Source organism: Hirundo rustica, chromosome 23 (assembly GCF_015227805.2).
Source record: "Hirundo rustica isolate bHirRus1 chromosome 23, bHirRus1.pri.v3, whole genome shotgun sequence".
Classification (NCBI taxonomy): Eukaryota; Metazoa; Chordata; class Aves; order Passeriformes; family Hirundinidae; genus Hirundo; species Hirundo rustica.
The window spans coordinates 790,082-816,223 of NC_053472.1; the positions used below are offsets into that span (position 1 = coordinate 790,082).

At 51.0% G+C, this 26,142-nt stretch overlaps 1 protein-coding gene across 5 annotated transcripts in view; it reads right to left on the minus strand.

Annotated features, from left to right (window-relative positions):
- FLI1 (Fli-1 proto-oncogene, ETS transcription factor) overlaps positions 1–26,142 on the minus strand; it is a 90,686-nt gene that overhangs the window by 56,188 nt on the left and 8,356 nt on the right. Inside the window, exon 1 of one of the 5 annotated variants that reach the window (XM_040085140.2) lies at positions 19,891–19,995. The exons of 3 other annotated variants lie outside the window; for them this stretch is intronic. Coding sequence is in view for 1 of the 2 variants with exons in the window: in XM_040085138.2 (XP_039941072.1) it covers positions 18,377–18,394 (18 nt within the window). In the remaining variant the exon portion in view is untranslated. Of the gene's footprint in view, positions 1–18,376; positions 18,546–19,890; positions 19,996–26,142 lie in introns of those variants that run through there. One more of the 5 variants, XM_040085138.2, reaches the window with a different exon arrangement.

Below are 26,142 nucleotides of genomic sequence, written 5' to 3' on the forward strand. Positions count from 1 at the left end.
AAAAAAAAAAAAAAAAAAAAAAGTGGTTTGAATGAAATTGCTGAGTTAAAAATTCTGTAGTTGCAGGAACTTTTAGTCCAGTTCTCTAAAGACTTAATTCATACATGAAGACCCAGGACCCTCCCCTCAGATTGTTTCCTTTGTCCTTGACGTATTTCTGTGTTTAACAAGCAGACAGGAGTGTGAATTTTACTTCTATTTTCACTGAAATAACAAATCCATTTAAAACACAAAATTCAGTAAAACAAGCCAGGAGGAGTTTGCATTTCTGCTTCTCTCAATTCACGTTTTACTGTGCTCCATTTCCTTTGACAGTCAAAATTAAGAATGGGTATAAATTGAAATAATCTGGGATGGAAATGTGGATGAATGTGCCAAACTGTGTCACAGGATCCCTGAATAGTTTGAGCTGGGAGACCTTAAAAATCATCCTGTTCCACTCCATGGGCTGGGACACCTTCCACTATCCCAGGTTACTTCAAGCCCCATCCAATCTGGTTTGGAACGCTTCCAGGGATGTGAAGTGTATATTAAAGTGTAATTAAGTAATGAAGAGTAATTAATTTAACTGTAATTAAGTGTATATAGACATTCAAGCCAACTCATCTCAACAGGCAGGAGAATTTACCATTTTGCTGCCCCGGAATTCCTTCCATAAAGAATATTCCTGGTTCATTAAGGAGGAATGTTCAGCTCAGTGGCACAAACCCCAGGGCGCCTGGCAGAAATTTTTAGGCAGAAATTTTTAGGCAGAAAAAGCCATTTTCACTGGAGCACAGGGTCGGGGCCGTGTGTGTGACTGTGTGGAGCCAGTCACACCCTCAGTCACCCCACACGCACACACAAGGCCTGTGCAAGCTGCAGAAAGAACAACAGGAAATGGCCGGGGGTATTTATAGCAGGATTGTGTTTATCCTGAAGTGATGTTCTGCACAGATTATGATGAAGCTTTTCGTGGGAGAGGACACAGCTTGTGTCAGCTGGAGGTTTGCATGCGCTTCACCCCATGTGCTCCTGCCAGACTCCCTCATCTTTCCTTCGCCTTTTCCAGCTTTGCTGAGCGCCAGCAGTCCCCACCAAGCCCCTCTCCCAGTGCCAACAGGAGCCCTGCTCACCACCGGGGTTGGCCCAAAACTTGGTTCCTGTAGGTTTGCAAATCTCCCCTGAGATGGCACGAGAGAAAAACAACCTCTCACACGTCAGTGTCCTGAGTCGCTGAGAACTGTGGGCCCTGCTGCAGCTACACCAAAGTTCTTCTCACCTTTTGGGTCCTATTAATAAAGAAACTGATGGCACAAAATGCCTTTCATCAGAGCTCAGCTCTCCAGCACAGACTCCTCCTCTCCTGCAATTCTCTTTGGGGAATCATTTCTGTGTCCTTTATTTTCAGATGGGGTATTGAAACACCTCCCCGTTTATCCCTTTTTTCAAAAGGAGACATCCAGCAAGAAGTAATAATTTTCAGGGACAGATCATCTCCATATCCCCAGCCACACCTTCGTCATGTCTTTCTGAACATGTAAAGAGACTTTTTCTAATTCACTCTCATCATCTAAATTTCCCTAAAGAGGCCAAAATACCCCCAAATAAGGGAGGTGAAGTAGATAGTGCAACCAGTTAATATCTCTGTGGGGTAAAGAGCCCTCCACCCTCCCACACAGCCTTTGCAAGCACACGTCCATCCCTGCTGAGCAGTTTATCTCCGCCGCAGATACAGAACGGGGAACGCTAAAATAATAATGATAAAAAGTGCGTCTCGAGCAGCAAAGAACCTGCTATTACTTCATTGTCAGAACAGTTTCTCCTTATCTGAGTCACATCTCCTGAGGTTTGTTCAACTCATGAGTACGCAGCTCATTTCTCTGTTTACACCCCACGGTATCTGAAAACCTTGATTAAAAGCAATCAGAAAAATCCATCATATGACACAGACCGTTTGCAGCCTATGACAGTTATTAGCAAATGTTAACCTTCCCTTTTGAGAAAACACAAGGAAATCCTGCTTTAATTTAGGCTTTCAAACATCATCCCCCTCTATCTCTGCAGTAAATCAGAGCATCTCCACGAGGCCATTGTTTGCAAATATAATAAGTCCCGGGTTCGCGCGTTTAAAAAACAAACAGCGAGAGCAAAGCATCAGGAAGCGCCCGTGAATGGGAGCTGCAGCTCGGGATGGGCGCATTAATTACTGCAATTGAGCCAATGCCCCGTGAATGCCGTGCGAGGCATTATCAGTGCTATTAGTGCTTCATTAGGGCTGCAGCGAGCACGAGCGGCTCCCCGGGCTCATTTGCATCCTATTCCGACAGGTGCTGGTCCAGGTGTCCTATTGTCACCCCGAATTAATAAACATGCTCCGACCCCCTGCTCCTTTTACCGTCTGCGGGAGAGAGGGAAGAATAGAGACCGAACAAGGACAGAACAAGGCGTCTGACCTCCGCTCCCCAAAAAGGCTTTTGCTGGGGCTTTGCCAGGTTTAATGTTGAAGTGATGAGCTCGTACCTGTCAGAGAACTCCCTCTCTCCCTCCCGCAGCGGGCGGGTGAGGCAGGGCTAACGCTGGCCCCGTGCTCTGCCCGGGAACTCTTCCTCCATCCCATCGATTAGCGGGGCTCGAGGCACCCCCGGGTGTGTCTGGTTTGGGTCCTACTCAGATTTCCTTTTCAAAGTAATCCCTGACCCCTCAGGTTCTACCTCACCCTCTCTTGCCAGTTCATCACTCACAGACTAAAATTAGACTCCTAAAGCCAGCCTGCTGTTGGTTTTTACATTTTTATTCATGGCAGGTGCTGATGATCCTTAGTAGGATGCACACAGCAATCCGTGAGCGGCTTTGCTTTCTAGCTCCATGCATAATCTTAATAAAACATGGAATTGTATTTATAACTGCTTTTTCAAACTTTATAGGATATCATTTCAAGCTCTTCCCTGCCATCTTAAAAAAAATCAGTTCTATTAAATAAAAGTGAAAGTTAATATTCTTATGCAATTAGAGCATAATTCAGGCTTTCCTGATGGAAACCAAAGCCCACAGGCGCTGGCAGCAGCGCTGCCGTGTCACCCAGCATCCTTCTCACCATCCTTCTGCAGCAGCCCGTGGGCCCCACACTGTCCCTTTCCTGGCTGCTCTTCTGTGTTCCCTGATTTCCCACCGGGGGCTTGTGGTGGGCCCACCTCAGTGACAGAGGAGCGGAGGCTGCAGAGGTTTTGGTGGCTGCTGTCACCTGCCTGGTGGCTCCCACCAGCTCCTCACGTTCCTCAGTGAATGCATTCCAACAGGGAATGCATTCCAGCCTCATCCCAGGGGTGCCCTCTGTGCCTTCTGTGGGACGCAGAAGCTTCGTCAAATCTGCAATATTATTATCCACAAAAACCCCAAAATTCCAGGCTGTCCTCATTTCCTTCACTGAGGTAACAACTGAAGCTCCTGCTCTTTATGTGCAAAGAATATTCCTGAATTTCCTAATATGCCAGAGATTCATCCCACCCTGCCTCACTCCACTGAGGTACAACCAGAGGGAGGGAACCTGGCCTTCACAGCACCTTTCTCAGCTCCTGCACTAACGAATGTCCTTGGCCTCGTGAGATAATGAACACTTTTCTAGAACACACAATTTCATGCCCCGAAGAAAAGGTGATCAGCCTTATCAGGGGACCAGGTCCTCTAGGCTCCAGGTCGCTTTCCTGGCACACCTTTTTATTTAACCTGGACATCTTTTTATACAGCTTGGGCATCTTTTAATTTACCTTGTGCATCGTTTTATTTAGGACCTGCGCCTTTGTGTTTAGCTTGCACGTGTTCTTGCAGCACTTGTGCATCTTTTTATATAACTTCAGCACCTTTTCATTTGTCTTCTGCATCTTTTTGTTTAGCCTGTGCATCCTTTCTCTCCGGGTGATGAAGCAACAGCCTCTCACACCTGCACTCCACTCTTGCACTGCCCCCGCACCCAGCCAAAGCTCCGAGCCTGCTCAAAAACCAAAACTCCTTTCAACTGAGCTGTTTTCACCCCTTTGTCTTTCAAGAATCAGCTCGCCACAAATGGCCCTCGCTAAATGACTGTCCAGGCAGACACAAAGGTGCAGCAGAGGGGGAAAGGCCCCGTCAGGTGCTGCAGAAGAGCCCTCGGTTCTATGGAGCATTGAGAGACAAGAGCTGTTTCTTGTTATTGCAGCCTCTTGGGAAAATTTGCCTGCCATGTACCCGGGTGTGATCTGGAAGCAGATTTGCACCTGTCCCAGCAGCCCAAAATCAAACAATGACAGCGCTGAGAGAGCCAAGGGCACGGGAAAGGGAGCTGTGCTCCTCTGCTGCTCTGGGGTTCTGATCACATCGGCAGAGCAGGGATTTTCTGCGCTTCCCAGACACCTCACACGCCTCTGCCTGGGAAAAGCAGCCACGGCTAACGTGGCCTTTGCATCTCTGAGTGTCAGGACTGGAAAAGAGAAGTGGTGCCCCTGGGAGTGGGCAATGCCACCTCCATCCCTGGACACGCTGTGGGATGAAATCCCCGCTCCCTGCTGGGGCTCAAGGGCTGGGAATGCACAAGCCCAGCGCGAGGAGTCCCACGAGGCTCCCGTTAACGCATTGGTTTAGGTTGTAGGGCTGCAGAGCACAGACTGTTTCTCTCTGTGTTTCACAAGCACCAGAACACTTTATGTCCTATAAATAGCTCTTTCCTAGTTTCAAAAGCTGCAACTCTTGCCTCCAGCTGCTTTGAACTGGATTTCAGAGAGATTTTCTGCTGACATTTCAGGCACCTGCACGTTCTTTATCCAGGGCTTACAAAACTCTTTGTGGAGATTTGTCGCTTCTCAGCTTTACCTCAGAAGAGCATTTCCCGTTATTATTTTACAATTAGGAAAATCAAGAAACTTCTAACGATTTGCTCTGGGTTTCTGGGTAAGAAGGAGGAATAAAGCCAAGGAGAATCTACTTGCAGGGTTTGATTCTACCCAAAGTTGAGAGCTTTTAAAGAGGGCCACGTGAGCTGATTGTTATCTGCTGAGCAGAGCGGATACCAGCGGAGAGACTTCTCCTTGTTATCTTCTCACTAAATAATAGATGTCTGATTAGGATCTCATATGCTTAGAAAACTTTGTCACAGATAATGGCAGGTTTCTGAACATGTTTCTCATCTAGAAGTATCCTTATCTCCATAACCCTTCAACTGAGTCATAACAGAAGGTGAATATCCAAGGGCAGGTCTTGGACAGAATTTCTGGGGAAATTCCCAGCTCCCAACCCAGGATGAGCAACCCTCAAGTTACCCCTGTGCTGGGAAAATGTACCCTAGGGGATGGCTCCTATTCCAAACAGCTCAAGGAATGGGCAGGCAGGGGATAAACAGGGAATGACCAGGCCTGCCTGAGAGTTCAGTGGTTTCTTGAGGCTGGCAGAGTCACTGGCAGAGTCAAGAATGAACGTCGAGTGTCCTGGATCATAAATTCCTATTTGGAGGCACAGATTGCCTGTTGGAACTTTGCTTGTAAATAAATACAACAATTGCTCAGAGAAGCTGTGGCTGCCCCATCCCTGGAAGTGTCCAAGGCCAAGCTTGGAGCAACCTTGTCCAGCGGAAGGTGTCCCTGCCCACAGCAGGGGGTGGAACAGGGTGATTTTTAAGGTCCCTCCGCACCCACCCCATATATAATTTCATATATCACTGAATTACCGCAGCGGTTCTGTGATATATGAAATTAGCATAGACTGAGCCATTTTACAGCTGTTTGCTGAACTCCACCACTTTACCCTGCTGTTTGCACAGGGTGAGAGCACGGCCACCCCCCTCTAATCCCTGAGCTGATGACACTCCAGAGCTGCCCTTTGTTTACTCAGGGCATTGCCCATCCTCTGAGCCCTGTGTGCACAAACCCTGCGCGTGCCCACCTGCATCAGACACTGCTGCGCTTGCAGGTACCACGAACACCTGGGCAGGCTGAGAGGAGCCTGGGGAGGGCACGAGGCACCGATGGAAACATGAGGGCACCACAGAGTGGCTCTTGTATGGCGCAGGAGAGGCTGTGAAAGCAGCACACACCTTGTGGAGGCTCAGCTCGACCAGAACGGAGCCCTCGGACCTGAAAACAGCTGAGGTCGTGACCTGGGTAAGGAGAGACCTTGGTGGCACTTGGGAGGTTGGTCTGTCAGGATTTGGAGGGATATCTCTGCACAGCCAGCTCCCTCTCTGCTCCTCTGCTACCCCCACCTGTTTCCTTCACGTTTCCCCTCTCTGCTGGGGTGCACACCCCTTCCACATCCCACATTTCCAAAGGTTTGCCTGGCCACCCGAGCTCCCCCGGCCTGGCACAGAGCTGCACGTGGTGAGCAAAGGGCTGCTCACAAGGGGTAGAGTTTCTGTGGCTAAGGGTTATGTTAATTCATGTATTCTTTTTTTATTTTTGGAAGCCTGCAGCTGTTAGTTTTGAAACGACAGAACCTCGCGCTGCAATAGGGTAGGAAATGCATGGATGAAAGAATCAGAGCAGGGGCCTGAGCCTGTGCTGGCTGCTGGGTTTTAAACACATCAAGTCTGGCTCATGCAAGAAGCCATCTGGAATTTAGGCCCTGCTGAAATGCTGGCGGTGCTGTGTGTGTGGATCCATGCAGCAGCTCCACAGACACACACGAGGGCTCTGCTGCCTCCTCCTCCTCCAGGGCACTTGCTGCCAGCCCCTGTGGGCCTTCACACCCTGCCTCCTCCTCTGGAATGGCCTTTGGTCTGTAGGAGCACATTCCTGCCACTCTCCAAAGCCACGTTGTCAATATGTGCAGGACCCCAAAGGCTGGGAACCACGCTCATCTCAGAACAGAAGAAGGTTGAGGGATGTCAATGCAGGACAATGATGGGAACAGCCACTGCTCTCTCTGTCTGTGTCATGGCACTGCAGGACAGGCCTGCACTGAGATCTCTGCTGTTCCTCAACACAGCCAAAGTCACTCCCAACGTGGGAGAGCATCACTGCAACCGGCTCAGGGCGGGCAGGGAGGGAATGGAGGATTTGCTGAGTCCCATGGATGAGAGGCTGAGGTACAGAGGAGTGAAGTGCCTGAGATCCTACAGCGGCACAACGAGTGACTGAGCCAGGAGTCACAAGGACTGGAGTCCATTAACACCACAGATTCTTCTGATTCACCAGAACTTAAAAAGCCAAAACATCCCAATCCCAGGATTGCATCAGGAAAGCACTTCCAGCCAAGCCCTGGGAACAGCGTGTGCCACTCCTGTGGTGCTGAGAAAGGGCAAATTCAGATGGGATCAAGTGCAGTTGAGGGCTAAGGGATAACCAGGAGAAGGAAGGCATGAAGGGGTCATAAGGGTTTTATCTGTCCCAGCAAAAGCGAGAGGGAGGGACAGCAGTGGTCTGTAAATCGCTGGGGACAGAAGTCCTGGGGAGGGAAAGTGCTGCAGCAGTGCTGGCATGAGAAAGGCATGAATCAGTCATGAGCAAATGCCAGCCCCTGGTCAGAAGAAAGTGTCCAAACCTCAGAAGGAAGAAGTTACAGAAATCCTGTTCAATGGGGAGTGGTGGGGGTGGAAAGAAAATCCTTTACAGAAACCTTGGGGATTTGGGGAAAGGAATGACAACACGTGGTCCTGTCTGACAGCAGAGCAGAGCTCTAGAACTGCTCCCACTCTGGAGTTCAAATTAAGTGCCTTAACTTTCCTTCACTCTTCAGGAATTTTGAGGAAGACTCTCCTGTTACACACAGCAGAGACCACACTGGTCTCCAGGCACTGCTGCAGCACAAATAATTCCTCACACTAATGACCAACCATAATTACATCCTTCCTGCAGCAGAGATGACATAGGAGAATACCAAAACTGAGGAGCAGGGAGCAACTGCAAGCTTGTTCCATCCATTACTGACCAGCCGGTGTCCTGTGAGGATGAGAGCACGTCTGCTCTCGGACGCCGTGGTGCAAATCCAGAGGGTTTATTGCAAGCGAGCTTGAGCTTCAGGGCATTGCTTTCCCTTTCTGAAGGGGATGAACTCTGTCCCTTTGGTAAAACCTTTGCCTGCTGCTCTGGGAGAGGTGTGTAGCTGTGAAGCTGGATTTGGGATGCCCTGGGGAAACCAGCAAAGGGGAGAGACGCAGCTTTAACGCTGGCAGACAGAAAATGTTGTCCCTGGCGGGAATGAGTTTGGGCTTGGAGTTAAAATGGGATTCACGCTTTTCCTGCCACGAAAAGGATCGTATGGGGCTGCACATCGAGTGAGGTTTTTACACTGCCTTGCACACTCTGGTCACACTCCAGAGGACCCAGTCTCACTGCCAAGGGCAGCGCAGAGGAAAGGCCTGAGAGGTGCCACGGCAGAGCCCTGTCCTGCCTCTTCTCCAGCTCCCGTGTGGGTAAGAACACTTTTCATCCTGCAGCTGCCCATGGTCCTGCTCCCCTTTCTGCAGCCCAGACTGAGGACAAAACCGTGTCCTAGGAAGTTGTGCACAGAGGCTGGATGAGGGTGGGCAGGGCAGGAGCTGGAGCTGGAGCTGGACCCAAGCCATTGCATTTCTCCCTTCACCTTCTGGAGACATCTTGGGTTTCCAGCACAATCCAAGTGTCCAATTCACCATCTCTGGGGTAAAATGTGACACATACGAAACTTGTACACGCACTTATCTGGAAGAAAAATGGATTCAGGAGAAATGTGTGCAGTTCAAAGCATCCCAGACCCCCGTGAGACACTGCTGTCTTTGTCCCTCACCTAGGCTCATTCCTTCTCCTGTCACTGGAGCTGTTAAAGACAATTTTGGTAATATTTACAGGATGATACTGAGAGTTCTCCATCAAGTGCTTATTTTAAGTCCTGATTGGTTCTAACAAAGTCAGATGTATGAGTTTAGAAATATGAGCAAAATATAAATATTTGTGCTGTGGAAAGATATACATTGGCATATTAGATCTAATTAAGGAAGGCTGTTACGGCTCATGTCATGTGAATTCTGCTTTGGGTTGGGAGTGTCACTGGCAGAAAAATCATCCCTGCTGCAGCAAAGTGGCCCTGAAGGACCTCTGGCTGCCCAGACTGGTCTGGATCCTCAGTGGCCTTGGAGACACCCACAGCAGCTGCTCCAAACAGCTCTCAGGCTTTTGGGATCAATGTTGAAGGGATCTGTCTCCTTTTCAGCTTGCGCTGCATCAATCATTCCTGCCTCTGGTGATTTTTCCCTGGTAAAACTACGGAAGGTGTTTAAAATCCACCAGTCCCTGGGCAATTCTGACACCAGGAGCTTGTGAACAGAATCTTTGCATCTCTGCTGGTGCCTTGCCGAGTGACCAGATGCTTCCTGCATTTCATCTCCTGGTTGTTTTTCCTTTTCCCCTTTGCCTCCTTGGATTTGGGGCTCTTATTCCATCTACGTGCCGGGGTTCTCCTTGATGGGAACCTCTGGGGACAAGTCCCACAATATAAGGAATCAATCCTAGAGCCACGACTTCTGGTTCTAATCAGGAGTCAGTCCTAAAGGCTGAGCTGCAGCGCAACCCTCGTGGACAAATCCTCAGAATTTAACAGGGATTAAATCAATGGAGGTTTTTATGGAAATTGAATTATACTGCGTAGAAATTGTTCCATAAACAGAACAGAGCAGAAAAGGCAAAACTTCCTTGATTTTCCCCAGGATTTTACAGCAGGGATATAATTTCCTGATGCCTTTTGCTGGGCATTCCAAAGCGATTTGGTTAAAAATGGCATTTTTGTCTGTAAAGGTGCATGAGAACACCTCTGCACAGAAACCCGCAGAAAGGCAGTTCTGTAGGGAGGCAATGATGTTAACTCTTCTGGATTAAAGTAATGCAGCTCCTGCTGCTTCCTTAGTCTTGGGTGAGCAGGATTTCCTGGAAACTCTGCCTGCCTGTCCCTGGATGCGGTGCAGGAATCCTCTGCTGCCTCAGCCTGGTGTAACCAGTGCCTTGCTCTGCCACCCTTCCACACCACAGACACACATTCAGGCATATTCAGGAGACAGCCAAGCCCAGAATGTCCAATCCTTTTCCATATTCTGCCATTCCTGAATGCTGATGGTTGGAATAATTGTGCCTTGGGTTTCAGCTGCCTGCTCTGGGCAGGCTGTTGGCAAATTCCCTTTGCCTCCACACCCAGGTGGTCAAGGGGCCACACAGTCCAATTTCCCTTCTCCTTTCTAATCCTGCCGAGCTCTTGGGTTTGGATGAATGGATAAAATCTAAGCACGAGCTCTTTACACTGATTTCGGTGGGAATTTGCAGATATCTCATGTCTATTCCTTGGAATCAGGCTCAGCTTTGCTCTGAACTCTGCACTAACATCAACTCCACACTTTTCCAGTGGATTCTGGCTGTGTTTGAAGGATTTATTTTTACACTAACACCAACTCCACACTTTTCCAGTGGATTCTGGCTGTGTTTGAAGGATTTTTACACTAACATCAACTCCACACTTTTCCAGTGGATTCTGGCTGTGTTTGAAGGATTTTTACACTAACACCAACTCCACACTTTTCCAGTGGATTCTGGCTGTGTTTGAAGGATTTTTACACTAACACCAACTCCACACTTTTCCAGTGGATTCTGGTTGTGTTTGAAGGATTTTTACACTAACACCAACTCCACACTTTTCCAGTGGATTCTGGTTGTGTTTGAAGGATTTTTACACTAACACCAACTCCACACTTTTCCAGTGGATTCTGGCTGTGTTTGAAGGATTTTTGTAGGTATCTACACAGTCCTGCTCTGAGCTGGTGTTCCTCTGGCTGAACAGGAAGACAAGGGATTCTTGGCAGTCAAGTGGACGAGAACTTGGGATTTTTCTGCAGAAAAAGCCTCAGCTCGGAGATATGGGGGTTATGAAGGGATGGAGCATCTCAGCAGAACACCTGGGGGAAAGGATCCTCACTGTAGGGCAGAAATTGGATTTTGCAGCCATAGGCTGTCCCTTGTGTGAATGGCAGGACTCGAGAACTGCAGCCCCTCACAGGTGAGGGAAAACCAGTGCAAGAAGAGAGCAATTTTCCTTCAGTGTGGTGGTTTGAAAGGAATCCAAATTAAAATATAATAGACCGGGCTGCCAGTTGCAGTGTGTGCCAGGGCAGTGACTGTGCACGTGTGACCTTTTTGGGGAGCATTTCCACCAGTGGCCCACACATTGCAGGACACAAATTCCCAGGTTCAAAGTATCAAAGTTCACAACATCAGCCTGAGCAAATCCCTGAGACCTCCACACCTGGTATTTGCTTCAGCAGGACATTAAAAATCCGATTATCACCAGCGACACACTGAGCCTCTGGGTGAAGAGTTTCCCTTTCTGCTTTACTACATTTTAGCTACTGAAAGCTGCCAGTGGTGACGGCTCTGGCAGTGGTTTCCTTTCAATAGCACTGGGTTCTTGCCCCTCTGCAGCCGGCAGAGATGAAGAGGGCACTGGAACTCCAGGCAGAGGAAATACAGGGCAAGGGTTGGATGGTAAGAGTGTGTGGAGTCCCAAGGAGATTGGGAACAGGAGCAGCAGAGGAGTTACAGTTTCCTTTGTTCTGTTAAAAGGAAAAAGGAAACACATCAGGAAACCAGACTGTGGAGCACAGGAAGTCTCACTCTGGCTGATAAAAAGGAACTGATGTGAGGTTGGTTCAGATGCAGTTATAAGTCAATCAAGCTTGGAACAACAAGAAGAGATATTCAGAAGAAGCCAGATAGCCAAATTCTGCATTTAGCTGTAAAAAAGAGTATTTTAACCTCTCCTAATCTTTCCCTTATCTCCTTTTCTTTCTTTTAAGAAAAGCCGCTATAAAAAGCCATTCAAATAAGTTTTTTTTCTCATCATACACACGTCGGTTTCCTGAACTCACCGCACCTTCCCCTGACCCCACCATACCTTACTCCAGTTTCTTTCTTTCACTCATCAACCAACTTAAAAAACTGTATTCTTGCTGATTTATCTCTTCCCTTCAGATCAAAACCAGCAGTATTCAGAAGAGCAGGGGGTTTTGCCGAATGAGGAATCAGCAGATGAGTAATGAGAGGCTCTGCTGCCCGCTGGGTTATTTTTCACTGACTCTGGATGACTGACAAGGATGGTAGCGTTCAGTTCCTGGGTGTGCAGCTTTGGCAGGCTGGGCTTAAGGCTTTCTAATTTATTTCAATTTTTATGACTCCTCCACAGCCCTGGTGGAGTCCTGGGTTGGTAATGCTGGAAGAACAAGAAGGAGATAAACGCAGAGAAAGCAGCAAGCTTATCCGTGACACTTCCTGTTCTGGGCTGTGTTTCTCACTGGATTTTAGTGAAAAATCAGGAAAAGAAAGAATGCTGGACACACATGAAGTGTCTTTTTCTGTACAGCATCCTGAGGAGAAGCAAAGGCTGGGATTTTGCACAACCCCTGTGTGTTTGAACCTTCTTCCTCTGTTTCCCTTGGTTCTTGTCAGGGTGTTACTCCCAAATTTTGCCTTTGGTGCTCTTTGGAGAAACAAGAGGTTTGTCAGGAGTGCCTGAACCTCCCGAATTTGGGGCCCTGCCTCGGGCTGAAGCAAAAGCTTCTGGTGGGGGAGGAGGGGCAGGAGGGAGGCACCGTTTGTGGTAACTTCAGTACCAGAGACAGGTTTCCAGGTGGGTGGTACCGGCGGGGGAGATACGCATCAGTAATTATGTGGCCTGGTAATGAGAGGAAGGAAGAAAACAAGCAGAAAACACATCAACATCTTGAGGGCTTTGATACCTGGAGCTCAGCAGAGCAGATCAGGCGCTGTCCTTGCTGCTCATACGGCTTTGAGGGTGATGAGGGCACCCTGGCTGCCCGGCTGTCTGAGGTGACACGGCGCCCACGGCTTGGCTCCACCTCAGACAAATGATTCCCAAAGGAGGCAGAAACCAGCATTTGAGGGGGGGATATTTTAGTCTGTATTTCAAACCCAGCCATAAATGTGCAGCCACAGTTGTGTCTGAAAACATTTGCTGGCTCCGAAAACGTCCTTGGCCCTCGCCCGGGGTTGTGTGACAGGCGCTGTGTCCCCGAGGTGCCCTCAGGCTGCTCCTTCTAGGTCCCAGAGCTTCTTGTGCAGGGGGCACCTGTGTTCAGGTGTGCACCAGAGCACAGGAGAGGCACAGGCAGGGGAACAGACCTGCTGTCCAATACAGGTGAGAGATCTGAAGAGAATTTCACATCTCTGGCGCAAATTGGCTTCAGACCAAGTTGCAGAACAGAACTCGATGTGTTAGACCTGCTTTTTTGAGGGGCACATTCATGCACATCAGGCTTCTGCAGCTTTAGGGGCTCAGCAAACCCACAAATATCTAAAACCCTGAAGCTGAGGCTCCCTTGGCTCTTTTAATTCTCCTGCTGGTGCATGTTTGCACTGAGGTGGGACACAGTGTCTCTCTGTAAGGGCTCAGGTGAACTCAGGCACAAGAAGAGACTTTTGTTTTTCAAGGGGCTGTAAAGGAACCTCAAACACTGATGGGTTGTAGGGGAAAAAAAAGACTGGAAGATTTTCTGTGCTGAGGCTGCACATTCATGTGTTCTAGACCTGACCCTTCAGAGCAGACGGGAGCTGAACTCAAGAGGAAAAAGCTCCTGTAAGCCCAGGAAGGGGAGACCTGAAGGAAATAAACTCTGCTGCCTGCAGACCTTGCTCAAAGTGCTCTTCCCCCAGCATATTTCACATCTCAAGGCATCATCTGAGCTCACTCCGAGGTGCAGCCTCCCCTGGGCTACTCCTGATGTCGACACTGCAAGAACCACATCCTGCACCCCACAGAACTCCCAGTGGAAGAAAGGCTGCCAGCAGGGACAGAAGCTGCTCCTTCCCCCATCTCGCAGAAGGAAAAGCCCAGAATTAAAGTCAATAACTAAAATAAAAGCGTGAAATCCTCAAGACACGCATTGCTACTCCTTCGAGTGACCACATCCTGTGAAGGTGAAGAGAAACTACACCAGGCTCTCAGCACCTCCTCAAAGCCTCGGAGCGAAACCCCGAGGGCTTCAAATCCAAGCAGCTGCATTGTTTTGTTGGGTAAAGTTTTTCTTCAGAGCAATAATCTTTTTCTTTTTTTTTTTGAGCATTAAAAAATACGCTACAGGCTCGGAAAAGGCTTTCCCAGTGTTTTCTGGCCCTGAACGCTTCGAGCTGGCAGCACCCAGCAGGACACCGAGGCTGGAAGTTGATGCTAAGGCAAGAGATGACCCTTTGCACACACATCTCGAAGGGAAAATGAATCCCCAGCATCAAAATATCCCCCTCATAAAACCTTTGGAAATTGCTTTTGATGTTAGAAAGTTGTTATGCAATATAAATACCTTTCAACGGGGATTAGGGTGGGAGGGAATATTGTTGTTCATGCCCTGGAAATTCCAGACGGTTTTGTTCCAAATTGCTTTTGAGGGACAGCAACATGGAAAGTTGTTGTCCCTCAAATCTTTGTGATTTTTTTTTTTTTTTTTCTCATTATTTTTCCAGTGTGGAGTTTAGGAGCCTTGCCCCAGGAGTCAACACCCTTTAGCCAGGAAAGGCAGTCCCGCAGGGGCCAAAGTCGGGGTGATTAAAAAGAGCCGAACAGACATTAAAATTGCTCAAAAAGGAAACATTTTCTTAGCCTGAGATCCCGATGGCCAAGTTTGAGAGCGAGAGCAAACGCCTCCAGCTCACAAGCGACAGTGATTGCTCCAAAACTCGGCCCCACCCTTTGCTATGGCAACGCTAACACACGAGTCCTCCAGTCAAGGCCACGGTTGTCCTCCACTTGAATAATGCAAAATCCTCACTGAACCTCCCTCGGAGGGGCTCTCTGATGGCCCCAACATCAGGATAAATTCGTTTGCATGGAGTGAAGGCGACAGCCACTCAAAATGTTGTTTTTTTCATGAAGAGGCAAGCTCTGGCAAGTATGTTTGCTTTAATTATTCTCCACACATAAAGTGGAACTGAAACAATTAAAGCAGTTTGAAACCACACCATTTGTTATTGTGAGGAAGGCCATGCATGTGCATCTTGCTGTGGATGAGATGTGCCCTCTTCTGATTTATTGTGAGACGGTAAAACCCAAGTCCCCCAAACACAATGCAAGCCGGTCAAAGGGAGGGGTTAACGCAAAGAAGACGGCATTTGAATGTTTAGAGGAGCAATAAAAATGTTGGTGACTATTTGAAATTAGTGCAAACACAAGAGGCAGGAGTTTCACTGGCTCCCACCATCATCTGCCAGTGCTGTTCACAGAATATGAGCAGAAGGTGGAAATAACTCAGAAAGATTTCCTGCACTTCTTCCTCCACGGAGCTCTCGGAGCATTGCTCCAGGGGACACTTCCCAAGACAGCCAGCTCTGCTCATGGCAGGTATTACACAGATTATTTACAGAATGCAGCAAAAATCGCCACCAACCTCCTCAGCAGGTGATCTGATTCTCTTCAAGGTAAACAATCCTTTGTGAATAAATAAAAATGTGTTCATTTTCATGGTGCATTGGCTCGGCACTGTCACCTGTGATGTCAGTCAGTGCATGGTGGGGAATGAAGAATTAAAATCCTGAGCTGATCCTGTGTTTTATGTTATGGGATTCTCTGTTTGGATTGAAAGCCTGAGGACAATGCCATTCACACTTGCACACCATGTCCACCAGGGATCCATGTGCACAAGGATCATCCCAACCACATTTATTCTCTGACCATGCCCTGTTTCCCCAGCGTGGCTCTGAGCCCCTGGGACAACTCAAGGCTCCAGTGGGTTTATCCCTTCGGGTGTGCAGTTAAATTGCTCCAGGCGGGTAAAACCAGCATTCAGAGAGTCATCAAGACCCTTTCTGATGAAAAAAAAGATGAAGAGGAAAGTACAAGCCAAATATTGGATAGTGCAGGCAAAGAGAGTTTTGCAAAGTAGGCTGGACCCAACCCCCTGCATCTGCCAGTCTGCAGTTAAAGGCTCCAGCTCAATTAAAACAATTAGTCTGTGGAATAGCATTGCATAGGCTTAAAAAGACCAGTCACTTGTCAAATCTAAATTGCTCGGGGAGAAAATCATCTGGAGGGCTCAGCTCTGTCCCAAGTCTAGCACTAGTCCTCTCCAAGGACAGCAGTATTTCTGAGTTTGGGGTGGGAAGCGCCTTTCCCCATGCCGGAACTCAGATTTCATCTGGGCCCGCCCTGTGTTCTTGCTGTAGATGATGAAAGAACCTTTCTCAGTGTTTTTCTTGCTCCCCAGTCACTGATGTGCATCGTTCTGCTGTATTTTTCCCAGCACAAATGCAGAGCTCTGGGATAAATCAATGCCTACATGGGAGAGCAGAGCAGAGCACACGATTGCTGTTAAATTGCTTTGCTCTGGATGCGCCCAGGTTTGCTCTGCTGTGCCCTCAGAGGCAGACCCACCCTGCAGCACAGGTTAAATACAGAGCTCAGCACACCAAAAACGTTGCAGATCTCAAGCCACATCCTCTCGTGCTGCCCTTCACCTGTGAGGAGCCGGGCGAGGGGATCTCACCCTTCCCCACAGCAAACCTGTGTGGGGAGCTGGCACTCCTGGAACCCACAGTTTTCAGCACAGCACGAAAATTTGCAAGAAGTCTCAGCTAATCAGTCCTTGGGGCGGGACAGGAGCAGCGATCTCAGTGCATGGCACATTGTCAGAGGGGACAAACGCGACGCGGGGACCTGCAAAGTGCTGCCGATCCTGGAATGGCTCCGTGGAGGAGCCCAGGAGGAGATCCTGTCTCTGGATCCCGTTTCTCCCAGCACCAGCAGTCTCAGGATTCCTGCAGGAGCAGGGCAGCAGGGCAGTGGCAGAGCTGCTGCAGAGCAGCCTGAGGGCAGGCCCAGGCCCGGGGCAGTGACCTGGGATGTGGCCAGTTCCTCCTTTGGCCGCAGCCTCCAACGTGACTGAGCCGAGCTGCCAGTGTCGCAGTTCCTCATCCCCAAACCGCAGCCTGGGGCGAGCAGCTCAGTGCAGGGGGGCAGAGGAGCAGCTCGAGGGGCTCCAGCAGTTATGGGGGAGAGGGGATCCACGCCCAGCTCTGCTCAGGGATGGGGCAGGGAGCTCCTGGCCTGTGCAGAACAGTGGGTCCATGTGTGCACCGCGGCAAAGGCACAGATGGGGAATTTCTGCACTTTCACTGCACAATATTTAGGGCTCCACAAATCAAAGAAGGTTGTGGTGCATTAAATGTATCCTGAATGAGGCCCAGGTTACTTCTGCTACAGATCTGAGGAGGTGGATGGGAAAACCTGTCTTATTCCAGCCATGCCTCCCAAATATTGTGCTTTCAACACTCCTGCCTTCTCCCTTCCTTTCTGCCATTCACCCTCTCATTCCCTCTTTCTTTCCTCTTTCCATTTTCTCTTCCCGCCCATCTCCTTCCCTTCCCCTTCTCTTAAGACTTTTCCAAGCCATGCACTTGTCACAAGCTACAATCTAAGGGAGACGGTTTCAGTTCCTGCCCGTTCGCAGCATTGTTCTACCCAGGTCAGCAAAATTTAAAAAAAAAAAAAAAAAAAAAGAGAGGAAAAAAAAAATTAAAAAGAGAGGGGAAAAAAAAAAAAGGCAAAAAAAAAAAGAAAAAAGCACTTTTAAGAGGAGCACGACACCCCACCCAGCCAGGCGATAGGCATCTTTCGAAATCCTCCAACCCAAACACACCCACAGCGTCTCTCGCTTCAAGGCTCCTCTGTTCGAGCTGCTTCTGTTCCGCAGCGCTCCCCCAAGGAGAGCCCGTCAGAATCACACAAGGGTCCCCCAGAGCTGGGGGGCTGCCCCGTGCTGCCTGGGCTCGGAGAAGCACCTCGGGGAGCTTGGAAGGGCTCGGTTCATCTTTCCAGGGACTGAAGCAGCGGCCGGTTGGCCGGAGGGCGGGAGGGGGAACTGCTCACCCAGCCCCAGCATCGCCCCTGGTTGCTCAAGGCCACCGGGGGTTGGTTATGTTGGTGGTTTATTTGCCACACTCTGCTTCCCTTTCCCCCAAGCCAGGGTGGTGTTTCTCCTCCAGCCAGGGGCTTTTCCCTCCGCCAAAAAAAAACCCCAAAAAGCTGCCGGAGGAAACGCACGGGCGACCACCAGAGCCAGAGCGCCTCTGCGCCCGGGCCGGGCGAGGGACCGGGGCCAGGGGCACAGCACAGCCGGGGCAGCTCCGAGCCGCAGGGGGACAGGGGCTGGCACTGGCACTGCCCCCCGGAGCCGGGCACGGCCCCGGCCCCTCCTCGGCCCCTGGCCCAGGGCTGCGAGCCGGCTGCGAAGCCCCGAGCACCGGGGAGGCGACGGGAGAGCCCCGAGACGCGGCGGCGGCGAAAAGAGGAGGAGGAGAAGGAGGAGAAGGAGGAGGAGGAGGAGAGAGCCCGGCCGGAGCCGGCCCCCAGCCCCGCGCCCCTTCCCAGAGCCCCCCCAGCCAGAGGGGACCCCCAGCCCCTCCTGCCCCCTTACCTTAATAGTGCCGTCCATCGGGAATAACTTCCAGCCGGGACCAGCAATATTCCACACATTGACCCGGTTTAGCCTGCCACTGACGCCTCCTGAAGTTTTTTTATCCTTCTCTCTCTTTTCGCTCTTCTCGCTGCCCTTCCAGCGGTTTTGCTGCTCTCTCCGTACCCCCTCTCCCCCTCTCTCTCTCCCTCCCTCCCTCTCTCTCGGTCTCTCTCTTTTTTTAACTTTGGTTGTTGCAGCAGAGCGAAAAAGAGACAGTTAACCGGATGAAACGTTTTTTTCTGCTAATTTTGGGAAGTGAAGTCACTCGAGGAGGAAACCTTCGTCTCTACGCTGGTCCTGCCTTCTTGATGAAAATATATATATTTTACATACAGGATATTTGCTCCATTTAGATAAGGAGGGGCAGAACAATAGCCACCTCTGTCGCAGCTCTTGTTTGTCGCTGGGACAGCCCGGCCAGCGCAGACCTTGCCTCGCACCCCAGCCCGTGTTAGCCAGCCTGTGTAATCCCACGGTTTAGTTTAACGTGGGGTTTTGCCTTTTTTTTTTTTTTTTTTTTTTTTTTTTTTTTTTTTTTTTTTTGGCCGGAGCAGCTTTAGCCTGACTCACTGAATTTCCGTCTCTTCCCACAGATTTTTTTTTTTTTTTTTATTATTAATGCGTTTTCCAGTCAACGGGAAAAATGAAGGGGAGAAAAACCGTAAACGCAATTCGGTGACGGCAGGCGGAGGGGGAAAATGAAAAAAGCCTGGCGATCCAAAAGTATTTAAAGCATATTTCGAGCCCTCTCCCTCACGCCTCCCAGCGCGGAGGGTGCAGCCCCTGCCAGGAGCGAGCGGTGAGTGCACAAATGCAGGACAGACAGACGGCCCCGGCGGCTGAACAGAGCCTGCGGAGGGGCTGCGGACAAACTTTCGCCCCTTACCCTGACTCGCAATCCCCCCGCGGGGTGCGAAAGCACCGGGGTAGATGGTTTTCCCTCGTTCCTTTCAGGTGCCGGGAGTCCTTTCCCAGCCTCGCCTGGCTGAGGTGTTAAACGGGGGGCACACCACCCCCCCACCTCCCCTTAATGAAAATGTCAGAACCTCGCAATGATTATCAGAACAGCCGAATTTACCACTCCGGTGCCGTGTCCTGACGGGCACGGCAAACAAAACCGCTCAACCAGCAGCCTTTAAACCTCGCTTCAGACCTGGCGAGCCCCTGACGGGCAAATCCTCCCCTCTCATTCAAACCGGAGCAGCAGCAGAGGAGCAAGGCGCGTTTTCCTTTTTCCGGGAAAAGCAGAACCCTTCCAAAAGGAGCCGGGGAAAGGAGACAATACCCGCCTGTGCAGCTCCCCAGCCCTTGCCAAAATAACCACGGCGGAACACATCATGCAACAGCCGGGGCGGCCCCTCTGCCCCACTCCCACCCACCGGGGCACGGAGAGGAGGGGGAAAGGAGGGCGAAAGCGAGAAAGAAAAGTGGCAGGGCAGGAGGACCCCCTGCCCGTCGGGGGAGAGCGTTACCTTGTCCAGTGCCAGTCGTGTCCAGGCTTTTTGTTTCCCCCCGTCTTTAGTCCAGCCACGGGGAAGGGGATGGGGGGAAGCAAAATTATATCCGAAGTTATCCTGCCCCTGCCCCTTCCAGAAGGGAAATGCAATAATGCCACCAGTGTTTCTCCCCGGCTGCGGCAGAGATGCTTTATTAATACTTTATTTCTCCAAGCCCGAAGCTGCCAGGAGAGAGCCGCAGATCCCCCTTGCCCCTCCCTCCCCTCCCTCCCCCCTCCTCTGAAATTAGCCTCATCAATTCAGCTACAATTTTTCAGTTCGGATGCAGACGCGGGGCTGAACGTGACCAGACCTGGAGGTTTTTGGCTCGCTGCTCGCCAGCGATTGAGGCCGCCTGCAGCCGGGAGGTGAAGGGGGAGCGCAGGGACAGCCCGGCCGCCTCCCCTCGCCCCGCACCCCCGGCCTCTCCTGTCTGCTCCGCGGTCCCGGGGTCTGCGCCGGGGTCCCCCGAGAGCTGCACATCTGGATGCTGCTAGCGGGGTCAGGTCCCCCCTTGCCGAGGGCCACAAAACTGGAGCTCAATTAAAAGGAATCGCGGTTAACCCTTTGCTTTCCTCATTCCTCTCGCTTTTCCCTGCCCTCCCCCGGCAGTACTCCGGCCCCGGCTCCCCCCTCGGCATTCCCACACGGCAGGAGGCTGCAGCGACCAGAAGAGCGAGAGGTTCAAGGGAAGAGTGAAGCGCATCCTTTCCAAACCCAAACGGTTTCCTCTAGAAAACGCTCCCCAGCAGCCCCGACAAACAACGCGGGTGGGAGGTGGGGGAGAGGACAGGCTGAGGAGCTCGACCGCCAAAGGAAGAGGGGAAAAATCCCCTGGAAGGAACGTCTGTCACACCGACCTCACGGAGCACTTTGGGTCGGGGCTGCGGGACCGACATTGGGGGACAGCTGGGGATCCGGGAGAGGCGGGGGGAAACCACCTGAGAACGTGCCCAGCTCATGGGAGAAGAGCCCAGCACCCTCAAAACCCCCTGAGCCCAACACCTCAAAAACCCCTGAACCCAAAACCCTCAAAACCCCCTGAGCCCAACACCTCAAAAACCCCTGAACCCAAAACCCTCAAAACCCCCTGAGCCCAACACCTCAAAAACCCCTGAACCCAACACCCTCAAAACACCCTGAACCCTACATCCTAAAAACACCCAGAGCCTAAAAACCTCAAAACCCGCTGAACCCAACACCTCAAAAACCCCTGAACCCAACACCCTCAAAACACCCTGAACCCAACACCTCAAAAACCCCTGAACCCAACACCCTCAAAACACCCTGAGCCCAGCACCTCAAAAACCCCTGAACCCAACACCCTCAAAACACCCTGAACCCAACACCTCAAAAACTCCTGAACCCAACACCCTCAAAACCCCCAGAGCCCAAAACCCTCAAAACACCCTGATCCAAACACCCTCAAAACCTCCTGAACCCAACACCTCAAAACACCCTGAGCCCAAAACCCTCAAAACCCCCTGAACCCAACACCTCAAAAACCCCTGAACCCAACACCCTCAAAACACCCTGAACCCAATACCCCCAAAACCCCTGAGCCCAACACTCTCAAAAGCCCCTGATCCCTACATCCTCAAAAGCCCCTGAGCCCAACATCTTCAACCCCCCTTTGCCCCAGCTCCGGGCTGAAGGCACAAACAAATCCGGCCCCCGCCGCGCATCCCCGGCGCTCCCAAAGACGGGAAGTTGCCAAACAGACCCCCCGCCATCCCACCGGGAGATATTTTAGGAACCCAGCTCTGCATTTTATGGCCAGACGGGCACCGTGACCCGCAGGGGCTTATTTTGCATGTCTGGGGATGACTCGAACGGAGCCTGCTCAGGTCACTCGTGATGCCGGCTCTGCCAGGGATGCTCCGCGCGTTTCCTCCTGCGTTTGGTCTAAAGCAACATTCGGGAGAATCCGAGAGATAAGGGAATGTGCGAAGGTGTTGCACGCTATAAAGACAAGCCGAGCAATCTGTTCTTTTCTTCCCAAATAACGAAAATTTTTCTCTTTCTGTTTTTTGCTTTAATTCTCCACCTTCACCCTCCCCCTCCAACCCCCCCAAAAAACAAATAAACAACAATAAAAAACACCAAAAACCCCAAGCAAACAAACAAACAAACAAAACAACAACAAAACCAAACCCGAAAGAACACGCCCAAACAAATAAAACACAAAAAACCCTGAAAAACCAAACCCGAAGCCACCTTTGAAGTTGTGCCGTGCTTTTTGGGAAAGGCTGGAATATTCATAACTCCGTTCGCCAAGCTCTGAATCATCCTAGGTGGTTGTGCCGTGACTCTGGGCGTTTAACTGTTATTTAACTGAGTACTTGACTGAAGCTTTAACTGTTATTTAACTGAGCATTTAAGTGTTGTCTAGCTGAGTTTTTAACTGTTATTGAACTGCATTTAACCAAGAAGAAGGGAGCCGAGGCGGGCACGGGGCTGAGCAATTTGCGCCACTCTGGATCTGTTGCTCTCCCTTTGGATGCACACGTACGTACAGCAAAGAAATCAGGATCTGTTTAATGTGGTCACCACCAGACATCTGGAAAACCATTTGATCTTGGCAACCACGAAAGATTTCTAATGCTTACATCGGGACAGGCTGGTAAAAATCAGTTACTCCTCAATTATTATTATTATTGTTATTGTTTTTCTCTTTCACCCCGTTAATGAATGGAACGGAATTGTCGGGCGGCGTTTTTAATTAGTTCGATTTTAATCTCGGGCGCTTGGCACGTCCGCACCTCCTGCTCCTTAGGGCTGGGTCCCAGCGGCTGCAGCCCCACACGGAGAAGGGGAAAACGCCGCGATCCGAACGAAAGGAATGAGGAGCCTCCAGGAGGATGTGGCCAGACCCAAAGGAGTTAATTCGGTGCCAGTGCCTCGCAGAACCCCAAAGATTTGGATTTTCTGTCTGTTACCCACACGGAATTAGCGGGCATCACTTCAGAACTAAAACCGTCCGGTTATTCCCTAGGGATAAACACCGTGAAAACCTTCCCGAGCCCCACTGCAGGTTGGGAATCTGATTTTCCGAGATGGGAGGGGGGATTGGCTTCTGTCACCCTCTCTGTCCCCAACACCATCAGCTGAGCTCTCCTTGAGCCCAGCCTGGAACTGTCGCCGTGAAACAACGCCGTGATAGGGGAGGGGAGCTCAAACAACCGCCCCCAATATCCACGGCCTGGCTTTGTGGCTGGAAAAGCCTCATTTCCCAGTAAATGCGACGAAGTGTCCCCTCTTTTAAAGGACCTTTCACGTGTATTTCCACAACCCGCGCTGGGTCCGTGGTGTGCGTTATATATCCAATAATGCTGCTTCCTAGATAACTTGCCGTGCATTCTATTCCCGCTAGAAGTATGTACAATTCCCATCGTTCTGTACTTGCAGGGGGGCCGGAGTTTATCCCGCTCCAGCCTTCCCAGGAGAGAAACTCTCCCCCAGCTCCAGTTTAAAATCCCCGGCTCTGATTTTCCTCTGGCACCGACCCCATGGCAGAAAGAAAAAGGCGACGTTGTTTGCTTATTTTCGAACCCCTCGTTCTTACAAACAACAACAAAAAAAAGCCCAAACTACAGCGCCGGGGTGTGATCCCCAGAAACGAATCCCGATTTTAGACCCAACTAATTGGCCAAACCTCCGCTTTTTAGGTGCGGCAATGAAAGGGAATCAGGAGAGTGTTGCAGCCGCAGAACTGAAGGATCGGGTCCCTGCTCCCTACAGGAACAGCCCAGGAGATCTGGGAACCCGGAGCCGGGAAGTTTTTCCCCGCTAATCGGTACGAAGTAAAACATAATGTCTTAGAAGTGGGATGGAGAAGATGCAGTAGCTTTGAAGCTGCAGCGCAATGAGGGGCGAGCGGGGCGAGCCAGGGGCGTCCTGGCTGCTTTTATTTGAGTTCCGTGTCCCAATAAAACTGCCCCCGCCCTCCCTCCCTCCCCCATCCCGCAATTATTGAAAAGCCGAGGCACGAAACCCAAAAATACTGAAGGCCAAAAAAACAGACTGCAGTGCACTAGCTCCGAACGTCTGGCCCCTCGCTTGAGGCCATAATTAATTTGAGATTTATTTTTATTGGAGAACCCAGTCTCGTCTGACCTTAGCCAAACAAGACTTCAGCGAGACCCTTGATGCGCTTGAATGGAATAGAATATTTCTCTCTAACTTCTCTTCAGGCGGCCGTGCCTGCTTTGAATTTGTTCCTCAGACTTCATATATTTGGAGATTTACAGGAAAGATTTAAAGCATTTTCCCCCTTTAGCATTCACTCTCTCTTTTCTTCCCTTTTTTACCTCCCCTTTCCCTCCACACCTCCTCTCCTTCTAAACACGGGGCTGGGAGAGCACAGAGAGGGCTGGAATACAAAATTCCCTGGATCCAGCATATTGGGAGGGGGGCGTTTTTCTGTAAATTGGGAAAGAATGGAGCCATTAAAGGTCGCGGAGCTGGAGAGGGGGGTTGGTTGCTGCTGTCTAAAGACGGAGGTCACTGGAAAAGCTCATCCCTTGCGCCCGGTTTATTTTAGAAAGCTTCAGCGTGCAACAATTCCGGGAGAAAAACAGCTTTTCTCCCACCTCGACTTAAATTCAAGGCGTGCCTTGGAGGTAAAGCCGGGAAGGAACAACGCCAGCCCTTCCCCACGCAGAGCGGGGGCTGAGCACGGGAAAAAAGCAGGACACGGGGACAAGGAGAGGGATTTTTCCCTATAAAGTAGAGAGGTCGGTGCAAAACAGGACCGAAATCCTTGAGCATCAAGTTGTCATGAGGCGTTAATCGACGACTCGCTAAAGTCCGACAATTTAGCAGCGTTTGCGGCCCGAGGAATGGGCGGCAGAGAGGGAAAGAAATTTGGTACGAACGTAATTAGTGATTAGAGGGTGAGTGACGCAGGAGGTCACAGCAGGTTCTGCCCCCGAAGCTCCTGCAGCCCCCAGCCTCTCTGGGGGTGCCTGTCCCGTCCTCCCGAGCCCAGGGGACAAGGGCTGGAGCCCTCCGGGATGCCAGGAATGGGGAAAAGGGATAAAGGAAAAAGCAGAACCGGACAAAGCGCTGGAGGATGCGCTCAGTAGGAACATCAGCACCCGAACCGGGGAAAAAACCAGTCCAGGCGGGCTTCGCTTTTCCCTTTTCTGCCGGGCTCAGGTTCTCCAGCTGTTCCTGGGAACACGGGCGGGTCTCTGCCCGCTCCAGCCGCGCATCCCTGAGCCCTCAGGGATCCCTCTGCAGCGCCTTCCCCTCGCTCGGCCCAGCGGGCTGCAAAACAAACGAAATCCAGGGCTATTCTTTCCTGGCGACCTGTCCTCTGCTCCCGTGCAAAGGGAAAGGGCCTCGTCCGTGCCGGGCTTTGGCACTGCCCGCTCCAAAGAAAACTTCACTGTTTTTGTCCTTAAAAAAAAAGAAAAAAAAAAAAAAAAAAAAAAAAAAGAATTTACCCCCTCTCTCTTTGGGGCTTCTGTAAACTTTCCAGGCGGAAGGAGAGCAAGAACAAACCCAATATTGTTCGAGGCCACGCAGCCCCTTTCCCCTCCATGAATATCCTTCTTTGTGCCGTACCGCAAACCTTATGGCTGAGTTAAACCCGTGCCTAAAGCCAGAACCTCGCCCTCGCACAGAGGTTCCGACCCGGAGCAAAACCCGAATTGGTGCCGGGGGCCGCTTTCGGCTGGCGAGGGGCAGCACCCGGGGGATGACTGCTTGGGTCATTCCGGCGGAGGGAAAGAGAGGAAAAGCCGGGGTGGTGCCGGGACAGCCGCTCCCCACCGCCGCCTCCTCGCCTCCTTTTCCAAGGGATTTTCCAGGAAAAGTCTGGCCTCGAGTGGTGGGGCTGGAACCTGGAGGGGGAACTCCCCCGAGAGTGGAAACGCCGGGAGCGGGAATGGAGCTCCAGGAGGAGGAAAGGGGATCCAGGAGCAGGAATGGGGCTCCTGGAGCAGGAAAGGATCCCCAGGAACAGGAATGGAACTCCAGGAGCAGGAAAGAGGCTCCAGGAGCAGGAAAGGGGCTCCAGGAGGAGGAAAGGGGATCCAGGAGCAGGAAAGGGGCTCCAGGAGCAGGAAAGAGGCTCCAGGAGCAGGAAAGGGGCTCCAGGAGGAGGAAAAGAGCTCCAGGAGGAGGAAAGGGGATCCAGGAGCAGGAAAGGGGCTCCTGGAGCAGGAAAGGGGCTCCAGGAGGAGGAAAAGAGCTCCAGGAGCAGGAATGGGGCTCTAGGAG